The sequence below is a fragment of the Papaver somniferum genome, chromosome 9, assembly GCF_003573695.1.
Source record: "Papaver somniferum cultivar HN1 chromosome 9, ASM357369v1, whole genome shotgun sequence".
In the NCBI taxonomy this organism is placed as follows: domain Eukaryota; kingdom Viridiplantae; phylum Streptophyta; class Magnoliopsida; order Ranunculales; family Papaveraceae; genus Papaver; species Papaver somniferum.
This window is the reverse complement of record NC_039366.1, coordinates 13501996-13516057: the sequence shown is the minus strand read 5'-3', so window position 1 is coordinate 13516057 and position 14062 is coordinate 13501996. Positions and strand designations below refer to the sequence as shown.

General features: G+C 40.0%; 2 protein-coding genes across 2 annotated transcripts; both read right to left on the bottom strand.

Annotated features, from left to right (window-relative positions):
• Window positions 1-555: 555 nt before the first annotated feature.
• Window positions 556-5736, bottom strand: LOC113311407 (F-box protein At3g07870-like). The gene is made up of 4 exons (XM_026560249.1): window positions 5715-5736; window positions 5439-5545; window positions 5217-5328; window positions 556-1655 (listed from the first exon to the last, which is right to left on the bottom strand). Exons 1-4 carry the CDS (start codon window positions 5734-5736, stop codon window positions 556-558), a joined length of 1341 nt encoding a protein of 446 aa, XP_026416034.1.
• Window positions 5194-7551, bottom strand: LOC113313385 (F-box protein At3g07870-like). The gene is made up of 2 exons (XM_026562145.1): window positions 7339-7551; window positions 5194-6687 (listed from the first exon to the last, which is right to left on the bottom strand). The coding sequence occupies exon 2, from the start codon at window positions 6667-6669 to the stop codon at window positions 5824-5826; it is 846 nt and encodes a 281-aa protein (XP_026417930.1). The 5' UTR covers window positions 6670-6687; window positions 7339-7551; the 3' UTR covers window positions 5194-5823.
• Between the last annotated feature and the right edge of the window lie 6511 nt (window positions 7552-14062).

Below are 14062 nucleotides of genomic sequence, written 5' to 3'. Positions count from 1 at the left end.
AAATGGGTGCAGAGGTTCTGCAAAATTTGAAATCTAAGTATCACGCATTCTGTCTCAACAGTCTTACGAATTTCCCCATGTGATGTGTGCACCAGGTCGCAGGAAAAATGTTTATGACACAGACCCGAATTTGAACCAAAAACAACTAACTTAATGACTAAAGAGAATAGAGGTCATACTTCAGGGACTACTATTAAAAAGGCAATTTGCGAACCTAAAACGTCAAACAGAAAAACAACATCCAGCACCAGTACATTAACAAAAAATATGTGGTGTGAATCTATGAATTCCATTAGGCATGCATCAGTCTAGGATTAAGAACAGAATGAAGTAGGTTTAAGCATCAGTCTCTCTATCATCCTTCCTCTATTGTTTTTCTATCAAGATTTCTTTTGGTGCTGGATCTACATCGTACCTTTTCCTGAAACTACACCTTTCTCCAAGAGCTTTCAGCGAAACAAAGCTATTGACGTGTGGAAATACATTGCGACATTCGTCATCCATAAGCTTCTCCAAGGCTGCAGTTTGTGGATTATAACAGAAAAGACTTCGCTTTTAGTGCATTAGAACTTCACCACGATTTGTAAGGGCACACGGCTCTGCGTAACGTTCAATTGGTATGCTCAACTCCTTAATCCAGCTCAATATGTCGTAATCGTCCTGCTCATTCACATCAGAACTACTGCTTTCCCCGGTCTTTCTTAAGAACCATATGTCTAAGCATTCATCTTGCTTTTCATGAACGAAACACAAGCATCCACCCAATACCTGAAGCTGAAACCGGTTTCCATATACACTTGTAGAACGGACAATGGGTGGTGATTGGAGCAAGTATACATTCTCCTTAGCCAAATCAAAGGACACAATCTTCCCTTCCTTGTTAAGCCAATGAAGTGCTCCGTTTGCCAAAGTCCCAAATGGGGATAAATAATAAGGCATACCCGGATTAGCTTGGCCCCTAGAAGGTCGCAATGAGTGAGTGGTTGTTCCCGTCTCTCTCCAACCGCGGCCCTTTCCTAACGTGTATACCCCGACTCGCCCCAAATGTGTGAATTTGGTATAGTGGATTCTTACGATTTTGTACTCGTTAGTAGAACGATGGTAACCAAAACCACTCACTATAAACTCAGAGTAGTCGACCATCTTGGTATTGAATATTCCTGGAATATTAACATATTCTCCGGTGATAGGGTTACAAACATAGCTAGGTTCAAGGACATAAAAGCCCTTGCTTTCAGAAAAGCAAATAAGTCCGTTACACGAACCAATAACCGACTTACCAACAATGGGCGGCTGGTTGATCTTTCTAACTTTATTACGAGTCTGGTTATCATACTCTCCGTAGTAAAGTTGGTTGCCGCGTTCCAGTTTCCATGCAAAGGAGAAAAGAAGTCTAATGGGAATATTAGCAGCGGTATGAGAAGAAAGACTTGAGAAACAGTTACCATTAAGCTGATGGAGTAAGTGCGCCTGAGGAAAGGAAGGTTGGCAAAGTAGGTCCTTCCACGTTTTGCACACTTGTTTGCACTGTATTACTGAATCAGCGGGTAAGCGAGCAAGTATGTTTAATATAAGATCTGAGGGGAGATGCTTATATGCATCTCTAGCTACAGGCAAACCGCTTTCTTGTCTTTCATGTTTTACTCCAGCTCCTCCTGAAAGTGGTAGAGAATTAAAGCAAGAAAAATAAGATAATTATCATAGCAAAACAGACGTATACTTGTATACAACAAGATGATGATAAGTTCCATAAAGCTCAAAAATTGGCATGAATTTGGCTACACTTAGAAGACGGGCAGACCACCATTGGTCCTCTAGTAACAAGATGAAGCAAATAACGCTACAAAGCAAATGCCACCATGGGTTAGGGTGGCTCTTTAACACTTATCACAATCAAGTCCCCCACTTCTCCAAATCACCATTAAACCCTAATTGAACAATCAAACTTCCAATCAAAAGAAACACAATTCTTCTAAAAAAAAAACTGATTTCTCTAAACACTAAATTAAATTTGATCTTTCTTCATTCATTATGTTAACTGCAATAAAAATTAAATCTTTGAATCAAAAAAAGCACATTCTCATTATAAAACCCTAATTGCACAAAATCATCATAAAACCCTAATTACTCATTTCCGTAAATCATTATCAAAAGGTAATCAATAAAATCAGAGACCCATAGAAGGAAAAAATCGAGCACTCTTGGTGCATTATTCAAAATAGGAAAAGAAACATACCCTATAAGAGATCTGTTCTTCTTCCAGATTTTCAAATTTTTTTTCTTTCTTATGGATAGTGGGGGAAGAAGAAGATCTTCTAATCTTCTAAGTCGGGGTCCGGAATATGTTTCCGAGTCTGAGTTGCTGAAATCAAATGAATGCGACTCTGGAGGAAGATCCGTTTAAGTTGAGGTTTTCCGTTTTCGTTTCTTCCATAAAGAAGACCTCCCCTACCCCTATATTGGCTTTAGGGTGGGCTTGAGTTTTTTCTAAGGCCGGGTTTAAGCGTAAAATGCACACATCTACTATGGTCCAACTCAAAATAAGCTATGGAAAAAATGACTTTTTTTTTTGTTGGGGCTGACTTAAGTTATCTCTAGTCACAAGGTAGCCTCGGGTCCCAAGAGAAGGAAGTCTTATCTGGGCAGGTATTAATAACGCGTTTGGATATCAGAAGTAGAAGTGATTTCGCTTTTTCAGAAGTTAGAAGAGTGAACTTTTTTGCTTCTATAGAAGTCATTTTCCAAATTGTGTAACCAAATTAACTTTTGACGTTTTTGCTCTCAGAAATCAGAAAATAACTTCTGGGTGTATCAAAACAGCCTATAACGCCTATTCTTATGCTCATGCCATTAAAAACATGTTTGACAAACTAGGTGGCATAGCAAACGAGTTGCGCTCCTATGAGAAAACCACTGAGCAATAGAGTTTCTAGCGAGCGAGATAGATAATGTCGCCAGCGCTACCTTTAATATCGTTCGATGGATATTAACTATATCGCCACCGTTCGAATTAATATCGCCAACGCTCGAATTTCTAACACCTATAAATACTGCACCGTTCTTCCCCTTCACACACCCCCTTTCCTTCTCATTTATTCTCTTATGTTCTTTTTTCTTATGTTCTTTTTTCTTCTGTTCTCTTGTCTCCTGTAGTTTAACAAAAAAAAATTGATAGAGAAAATAAATATGAGTGAGAAAAGAAAAGAAAAGAAAACAAAAGAAAAGTCAAAGGATCTACTAGTATCCCGGCCAGTGGATTGAGTTATGTTGTGGATAAAAAAAAAATGAGTTTCAAAATGTTAGACAATTAGCCGGTGATTGTGTGCTCCCTAATCACATGTCTGGCCATCCGGAGGGAGTTTATTCAGTATTTCTACGAGGTGGCTGGTCTGAGTTCGTACGATGTTTGAGTTACTTCTCCATGTTGTTTAAGAGAGAGTCCGAAGATATCCTTGGCGACATTTATATCATATACATCCTAGAAACCACAAGACCCAATGAGTTAAGATATATTCGAACGATGCTGGAAGACCACAAACACGTTCTTTTTCAAAGATTTTAAATGCGGTAAGTTAGTTTTTCTAGTGATTAAATTTTTAGATTATGTTTTTTTGTTTTATAAAATTCAACAAACTCTAATTATGAATATGTTGTTAAATAGGAGTTACACCAATAGATTTGTACATGTTAACGGGAGTTCCATGTGCTAGAAATTTACTTTCATTTTACGGACTAAGTTGGTTATCAGAAGATAGATGGAAACAAAAACTTCCTTTATACTCAAATGATGTAGAAGGAAATGTTTCATATGTATACACTAATAAAAGCAAATGGAGTGCAAGTGGCTGGGTTGATTTTTTTTTTACAAACTTTATGCTAGGAGAATGAAACAGTTAAGGTTAGATACCCAACCATATTTGTTCCCTGACCATTATGAGGAGCTCGAACACTAGGCCGGCATCTATTTCTAAAAACGAGCTCAGTAGTATTAATTGGTTTTCTCGAAGCATTAGAAAATTTAGAGCAAGCACCTACGTATGATGGGGGGTATTCAATTTTATTAGAGATTTCCATATCTCTCGCTAATTGCTCGACGTGTGTCAAAGATAGTTTTAATGTTTTTTTTGGGAGTGTTGGAGATAAGAATCAATATTTTTCACATTATTTATTTGTTATTTCTCAAACTTGGCCAATGTCTAACCAATAATATTATTATTTTCAGTATTGGTGGTATACATATTTCCGTGTTTTGGAACCTTCTCTTAAGAATCACACCAATGTTTTCCCGGTCATACTAAAGTACAATTCCAATAATTGGCAAGCAGAACAGGTTGAAGATGGTCAACATATTGCTATTGTTCAGAGGATTCAACATTTGTGTAGAACAAGCCTTAACCTTGTCTCCACGCCGTACGAAGCAATCCCTGAGTTCGAAGAAGAACAAGCTCAGAGAATGGTATAGCTAAGCCTTAAAAGGATTGTGTTATAGAACCCTGTTTCTGAAAAGGGGGTGTTTGGTATTATGGTGAAAGACTACTTCTTCAGTTGCAAAAAAGAACAGTCAATCGTCAACCCCTATCCAAGTGAAGAGGTTTCTGAAAATGACTACTTGAAGGTCATCATTGGAAGAAGCTGATGAATTGATCCTATATAACGCTATTTTCAAGCCCAATATTACTATGCAACCGCAAAGTTTGGGTCAGATTGATTTCCCATTTTTAGATAGGATACCACTTGGCGATGACTTTCTTCCTTCCCAACCTCACCTCCACCAGTGACAGGTAAAAGGAGATGTAAATTGACAAATTCCGACAGTAATTTTTTCCAGATGCTAGGGGTTACCAAATGTCACTGCAACGGTTTTAGACCTCCCTCCCACTGCAAAATGGGTGCAGAGGTTCTGTAAAATTTGAAATCCAAGTATCAGAATTGCACGCATTCTGTCCCAACAGTCTTAAGAATTTCCCATATGATGTGTGCACCAGGTCGCAGGAAAAGTGTTTGACGCCTCATTTTCTTTCTACAGTCCATACAGACACGAATTTGCACCAAGAACAACAAACTTAATGATTAAAGAGAATAGAGATCATAGTGAGACACACCCAACTCCCAATCAAAGTTCAGGGACTACTAAAAAAAGGCAACTTGCGAACCTAAAAACAACCACACAGAATAGAAATTTAACTGTCTAAATGTGCATTGATACAAAAAGTTACCATTGCAAATATTGAAATGCAGCGATTCATCTAAAACGTCAAAAAGAAAAACAACATCAAGCACCAGTACATAAACAAAAAATTGTGGTGTGAATCTATGTTTCCACTTGGCCTACATCAGTCTAAGATTAAGAACGAAATGAAGTAGGTTTAAGAATCAGTCTGTCCATCATCCTTCCTCTGTTGTTTTCCTATAAAGATATCCTTTGGTGCTGGATTTACATCATACCTTTTTCTGAGACTACACCACCTTTCAGCTTTCAGCGACACAAAGCTGTTGACATGCCGAATAACATAACGAAACTCGTTATCCATAAGCTTTTCCAAGGCTGCAGATTGTGGATTATAACAAAAGAGACATCCATTGTAGTGCATTAGAACTTCACCACTATTTGTAAGGGCGCACGGCTCTGCACGCTCAATTGGTATGCCGAACTCCTTAATCCAGCTCAATAAGTCGTAATCGTCCTGCTCATTCACATCAAAACTACTGCTTACCCCTGTCTTTCTTAAGAACCATGTGTCTAAGCATTCACCTCGCTTTTCATGAACGAAACACAAGCATCCTCCCAATACCTGAAGCTGAAAATAGTTTCCATAATCATTTTTAGCACAGACAAAAAGGTGGTGATTGGAGCAAGTATGCATTCTCCTTAGCCAAATCGAAGGACACAATCTTCCCTTCCTTGTTAAGCCAATGAAGAGCTCCATTTGCCAATGTACCAAATGGGGATCGATAATCAGGCATGTACCGCTCATGCTGGAAAATACTAGGCCGCAATGAGTGAGTGGTTGTTCCCGTCTCTCTCCAACCGCGGCCCTTTCCTATCGTGTATACCCCGACTCGCCCCAAATGTGTGAATTTAGTATAGTGGATTCTTACGATTTTGTACTCGTTAGTAGAAGGATGGTAACCAAAACCACTCATTATAAACTCAGAGTAGCCGTCTATGTTGCCTCTATGGAATATTCCTGGAATATTTACATATTCTCCGGTGATAGGATTACAAATATAGCTAGGTTCAAGGACATAAAAACCCTTGTTTTCAGAAAAGCAAATCAGTCCATTACATGAACCAATGACCAACTTACCAGCAATGGGTGGCTGGTTAATCTTTCTAAGTTTATTATGAGTCTGGCTATCATACTCTCCACAGTAAAGCTGGTTCCCGTATTCCAGTCTAAATGTAAAGGAGAAAAGAAGTCCGACGGGAATATTAGCAGCAGTATGAGAAGAAAGACTTGAGAAACAGTTACCATTAAGCTGATGGAGTAAGTGCGCCTGAGGAAAGGAAGGTTGGCAAAGCAGGTCCTTCCATGTTTTGCACACTTGCTTGCACTGTATGACTGAATCAGCGGGTAAGCGAGTAAGTATGTTCAAAGTAAGATCTGAGGGGAGAATCGTTTCCATGCTTATATGCATCTCTAGGCAAACCGCTTTCTTGTCTTTCATGTTTTACTCCAGCTCCTCCTGAAAGTCGTAGAGAATTGAAGTAAGAAAAATATGCCAATTACTTATATCATTGCAAAACAGACGTACTTCTATACAACAAGATGGTGATAAGTTCTTTAAAGCTCAAAAATTGGCATGAATTTGGCTACAGACAGCAGAGACCACCATCGGTACAAAGTCAACAATTTTTGATGAGGGGCAAATGCCCCCAAGGTTAAGGTGGCTCTTAAAACTTATTACAATCTAGTTCCCCACTTCTCCAAATCACCGTTAACCCCTAATTCAATGATCAAGATTGAAACTTCGAATAAAAAAAAAAACTGATTTCTCTAAACCCTAAATCAAACTCCATCTTGTTACGAATCCTAGCACATCTTTCTGCATTCATTCATTATGTTAACTGCAAATAACAAATTAAATCTTTGAATCAAAAAACACATTTCTCTACATCATTATAAAACCCTAATTACAAAAAATCATTATAAAACCCTAATTACACATTTCTGCAAATCATTATCAAGGTAATCAAGAAAATCAGAGACCCATAGAAGGAAAAAATCGAGCACTCTTGGTGCATTATTCAAAGCTCTATCAGGCCTAAGTTGTTTGGCAACAGAAAGAAGACTCAAAATCAAAGCATCTACGAAGAAAATAGGAAAAGAAACATACCCTGTAAGAGATTAGTTCTTCAAATTTTTCTTCTTTCTTATGTATAGTGGGGGAAGAAGAAGATCTACCTTCTTCTAAGTCGGGCGCGGAAATATGTTTCGGACTTGCTGAAATGAAATGAATGTGACTTCATTTCTGGCGTTTGAGATGAGATGAATTGCGGTTTTTGTTTCTTCCATAAGAACCTCCCTTATTGTTTCCAAGAGAAGGAAGTCCCACCCAACCCAATGTAATCAATTTTGGGTCTTGGTCTTTATCTCCGTAGGTACTCTGGGCAAGTCTTATGGAGTAAGAGTTCCGTCTTTCATTTTCCACGCCATCTCAGCATTGGAATCGTGGATGGAAGTGCAAGTATAGCGGTGGAATAGTGAAAACGGTATTCTTAATAGCACTATAAAGACACTAATAAGAATAGCGTTTTTTCTCAACCGTTAGATTTCAACAACTCATCCTAAATTTAAGGACAAAAAAAAAACGTTATTTTTAATAGCGTTTTCTTAGCGCTATTAAGAATAACGTTTAACGCTATTCTTATTGGCGTTCAGATGGATTCCACGAACTCTTCCACGAAACGATGGAACCTTGCTTGGATTTTCTGTGAAAAACCCCAACTTAGAAGCCATTAGACTTGACATTTCATGATTTTTCCACACTTGGAATAGGTTGAATTCCATCATAAGACTTGCTCTTAGACCGGGTCTTATGGCTCAGCCCAGGCCATATTTCCAAACGCCTATACAAGTAGCTTGGGAAGAGCCTAGCCCAAACCGCAATTCCCTATCTAAATTGTGAACGGGCAATAGTTAACCATTTTTATGGGAAAGAATGGATAATGGTTGTCTTTTTCAACTTTATGGCCCTATTTATATTTAGACAATTTTTAATCTAAAATAGATAATAATTTATCATTATCTAAAAACTTATACGATTTTTAAGTAAAATGTTCTAATTTTTTTTCATGGACCCCACTAAATTATAAGGTTTTTAATTCTCAAAACGGTTAACTATTTCGCATTTCTTTACTTTTTCAAAACAGAAAATCATTGTCCGTCTGAAATTTCTTCACACAGGATTCCACTCAATAGAGAACGTGAGTAGAGAGACTTTAGGCCACAGTTTTTAGAACTCGGCAAGAGGCTGGGAACCTCCATAAGACCCAGTCTAAGAGCAAAGGCTATGGGTAGTCTCCAAATGAGACTAACTCCTCCATATTAAAGAAGCACTCGACCAATCGAAGTAGTGATCTCACTATGGGAATACAGAAAAACAGCACTGGGAAACCGTCCCATATCAAGAAAAAAAAATTCAAAAAAAAATACCCAAAATACCCTACACGGGGGACTGTTATGTTCAAGGCAAAAAAATTTACATGGGAGACAATTTCCCGTGTAGGGCATTTCTAGTATCCACTACGTGTTTGAACCAGTTGGGGATGAAAGTGGGGGGGGGGGGGGGGGGGGGGGGGGGGAAGTGACCCATAGTAGCCTCTAATTAGAGCAAATTGGTAGTGCCTCCTTTATTTTGAAGGAGCGTGACTATCCATAAGATTTCTCTAATGGAGGAAGAGAACTCTATTCCCTGGATTTCTATTTCCACAAGAGGGAGAATCCTAAACCCACCACCCACATGTGTTCCTTACTTTTTTGGAATCCTACTCCTAACCTCTATATAATCTTATTTACCAAACATGGGAATGAAATCAATTTCCTAGGAATATGATTCCATTCCCCCAACCAAACACGTCATAAGAGTCTAACACCTTGTTTGTTTATTATGACTCATCTGAGTCATTTGGATATCACTCGTCTAAGTATGAGTCAAATCATCTGACACATCTTGATCCGACTCGTCTAGATCTGAGTGAAATTATTTAACCCTGTTTGAGGATGAAAACAATTTTTGTTAATTTTGGTAATTTCGGGTGTATAATTGAGAAACGAGTCTAAATCCTAAACAATGTACTGCAAGGGAGTACTTTGATTCGAGAGATCAATCTGTACAAATCCGGCCTAAACCAATAAATAGCCGTTCCAGACTTGCTTCAGTCACAAAGTGAAGGAGAACGGTTGGTCTTAGGGAGGGAAGCAAAGAGAGTGTTGAGACCAGAATAGTTGATTCGGGAAGAGTAGTTGTTTGACGACTTGTATCAGAGAGTGAAAAACTAGTAGATTGAAAGCTAACAAGTGATTTCTAAGTATTGTATGCTCCTGACCAAAACTTGTCCTTTGGTGGAAATAGGTGAGACCTACTTATACAAGTCGTAACAAAACGTACCCTGGTCTCGTAAGAAGTGGAAAAGGTTTGAGTAATGGAGGAGAATGGTAACGGGTAACGCCTGGAATTGATGTTTCCATAATGAAGAATACGTTTCACCATTATTTATTGCCATTACTAACCGCCTCACTTTTATGACACTTTCTTATAACGGGCGTATTGCACGCCGGAAAGAAGCTATTTCCATCCAGGAAGCCATTCTCAAACCCCTACTTCTCTTGGAAAGCACGATAGATAGAACTGGGACCCCTAACCACTGTTCGCTTGAAGGGTGTCCTGTTTGACAACACACTGATTGACGCAGCCTCTTCGCTTTAACGTCCTCCAGCAGCGGCTCCGATTCAACGTTCGCTTCAACAGCCGCTCCGCTGTAACGTTCGCTCCAGCAGCAGCTCCGCTTCAACAACCACTCCGCTTTAACATTCGCTCCAGCAGCCGCTACGCTTCGGCATTCTCTCTATAAGCTTCTCCAGGATTCGAAACCGAAGCTTCAACGTCTGGCTTCTTAAGTTTTAACATCCTCTCCAAGATCCGAAGTCGCTTCAACGCCGCTTCCTCCTACCAAGGATCATACCGTGCCCGCCACTTCTTCCTGCAAAGGGTCGTACCACCACGCTCCCCATGTCAAGGATCATGATCGCAGCTATCCAATCTTCGTAGTCATGACCGCCTTTTAATCCATCCCACCAAAACTCATGATCATGGACAGTTTGCTCGCTTATGCATTCATCCAATCCTTTTACTTCCATGGATGCCCATACAATTCCAGCCAACCTACTTTGTTACCACGACAATGTACTCTCTTATGATTATGTCTGCTACCAAGAACTGTTGCCACTCATTTGTTGATACCAGCCAGAGCTTCACCGCAGCAGCAATCGCTACAAAGATGAAAACATGTAAACCATACTTGGGGACTGAGGATATACACGGAATCCCTTCACTGTCAAAGCTCAGAAGACACAGTCAACTAAAAGGCCATAGCCACAACAAGTTCATCTACTCTTCAAGGGTATAATGCAAAATTATCACCACCTCTCTGTCTAGAAGACACTTTTAACACTTTACGAGTCCGCGGAGGATCCCAAGCTTGCTCAGAGGAAAAAAACTTCACAAACTAAAGAAAAATGCGACTGGGGACTGCTCATCGCAATCCATCCCGACGACCATCAAAGACTCATGAGATAACTCCATAGACGCGGCTGAAACATTTTCTTGAAGAAACGGAGGGAGCCATGACAAACAACATAACTCTCTCATTCCTACCACTTCATTATCCAGAATATTTCATCATGTAATTTATGAGCATCCCAGCATCGCAACCAGAAGAGTACAATAATCTTGTATCAAATCCTGCGGACATGAATTCAAGGCGATGCAATGAAAATATGCTACACACGGGGACTACCAGCATGGGTCGCTTTCACCCCCTCAACCAGGTTATTTCTGATTTCAACATCACTGTCAAAGTTTTACGAGCCCCAGGAATTTCTCAACACAAAGCCGTACATGTGCATCGAAGACTCCAAAACCACGCCACATAGATACGTTCACATGTTCGGCCGTGCCATCGGATCTAACAGAAATATAATTGGGGACTGCTCGCCTCATCCCATTCCATACGATAGTCCAAGATTCAGAAGATGGTTCGAAGGATGTCTTTTGGAACAAAGTCCTTGAAGACTTGATAGCAGCACGTCGGTAACAATACGTCTCCCAACTAATCTATAATATCCAGCGACTCCAGAATTTTTCGACAATGCAAGCATTCACAGCACATCATCATCACGATCAGAAGGTCCAAGAACTGAACAAACTAAAGTCGAGGATGGACCGACAACGCAACCACAATCTCCAAGATTATCCCTGACATGATCGTTTCCGAGCATATATTTCATCCATCCGTCCCAAGAATGCGATGTAGTTTGGAAAATTTTGGAATCCACTGGAGAGACAAAGACGAAAGCACGAATTCGGACGAGCAACAGAAAAACAGTAGAGGGTTAATACCTCTTTTTATACGGACGGAGTTTCTAGAGTTTGCACAGAGTAAAGTTTCCTTCTTGCTCCATGAACGGGAATAGAGGACTCGACGCGACTATGCTACCCCGGGCTCGCAACATCCCTCCTGAATTCTTCCTGAGTTTCACTGTCGGGCCGTTTTTTACCTCCTAAACGAGGTCAAAACCTAAATATTCCCGCGTACGGAGATAGGAAATTCTTTTCCGGTCAAATGGAGGGGCGTACCGTCAAAATCCGAGTTCGTACAAGAATTCTACAATAATTTTAGTAAGGGGAGATAATTAGGGATTCGGCATGCCAAACCCTAATTTAGACAAAGTTGCCAGGCGCCATCACTACCATTTGATAACCGAAGTTCCAGCGTCATCACCATCGTTTGGTAGCCGAAGTTCCGAAGCCAGTTTCTCCCATTCCAAGACGACCAACGCTTGCGGCTCTAATTCCAAGCCGACCAACGCCTGCGGATCCCGTTCCAACATAACAAGCAGAATCTATGCAAGGCCGCCAAACACGAGGATCATGAACTCTCCTTACCTCTCGAAAAAGGTTAGGCGTACCTTCCTGACCATCTTCTCACGACTTGTCGTTTCGATTTTCGTCGTTGCCTGTCACTATCTTATGCTTACCTCGCAACAATGCTCCTGTTCCGAGCTAAGCAGGGGACTTAATGTTGATGGTGGTTTTTAGCTTAGGGTTAAAATCGTAAAACTGTACATCTGACATGACGTCACATGACCATTAACACATTTATTGAATCAATCAACATGCCTACGTAAGAATTACCGGGGTACCTTTTTTTTTATATGAGTCATGTTCCACCGCAGAACCCTTAACATTGACTGACATCATCTATGTCAAACCGTAATTCTCATGCCACCACGCAAAGGCATTCCAGCCGCACCACCGTGCCAATGGAAAACCATGTCAGCCACGTCTCCGTGCCAAGGCATGCCAACCATGCCAGCCGCACCACCGTGCCAATGGAAAACCATGCCAGCCACGTCTCCGCGCCAAGGCATGCCAACCACGTCTCCGCGCCAAGGCATTCCAACCATGCCAGCCGCACCACTGTGCCAATGGCAAACCATGCCATCCACGTCCCCGCTGTAGCGCCCCCTAAGCTAACAGCTGACAATCCAAGAGATTAACTAAATACAGAGACACTAAGAATCTAAATCATACACCTAAGCATTTTATTAAGGAATCTGCTATAAAATTTAACCCAAAACTAACCCTGCTCAGAAATATATATACAAGATCTTCTCTGAAATGATACATATACAACAGTCATTTGGTTTACAAATAGAATATACAACATAATAACATATCAAATTATAACCAACTAAAGAAGTCAACCTCTCGGAGCTTTTGCTGTGCAACTCTGGTCTGTCTCTGAAATTGAAAGTGGGAATAATTAACATTTAACTTCTAAGTAATCATAGGAAAGATTTGGAAAACAATAATGTTTCCCCAAGCATTAAAAAGTGACCAAGTTACTCAAATAAACAAACATGTATATGGACAACTCCTTCTTCAAACAATGTATAATATGGTTTTAAATTCCTAACCGGAAATTCACACCTAATAGCTATTGATATCACCAAGACCATGGTGACCCACTCTAAGCATAAAAGCTGAATTCATGTAGATATAAATGTGAAGGAGCGTATCCTATATATCATACGTGGAAATTCTCATTTCCCATAACAATTCATATTGACAACAAAACATTACAGGTCCTTTCCAAATCGTGGAAAAATTCACATAATCAACAGAATTATCATAATGCATTTTAAACAAAGCATGGGATGCACGAAAAGACAATGCATGAGTTTGTTAAGCATAAACTTTTGTAAAAGCAACAACAATAGTTACAAAAGAGTCAAATGTATTCCCACCTCTTTCGGTGACAAGCCACGCCTACCTCGAGATCCACGATCCACTGGTTCATCCTTTGAATCGATCATTGTTAATACAGACTAACTGTTAATCACACAAGAAGTCTAAGAATCTAGCCAAAAGGCTCACACAAGGCTCATACAAGTATATCTAATGGTTCTAAGCCCATTAACTAAGTCTTATGAATATCTACAACTTTGTAGAAGAAACCATAGTCTAATTCAGACCACGAGAGGTCCAAAATGTGTAATTAAGGAAACTGCCCTAAGCCCAAGTCCACCAAAGTCAACTAACAGTCACTAACGATCGAACTAACGGTCAAAGGTCAACTAACAGTCAACGTCCAACTCAAGTCAAGGTCCTGGTCAAATGGTCCACTGAGTCAAATCGGGTCAAGTCCTAATTACTGAGTTAACTCACTCAGACCAACTAAGTCAGCTAAAGTAAACAAGTCAGACTGACTAAGTTCAGTCAGATAAGCCAAAGGTTCTCACACAACTACAACTCAAATTCCAGTTCAACCTCAAAC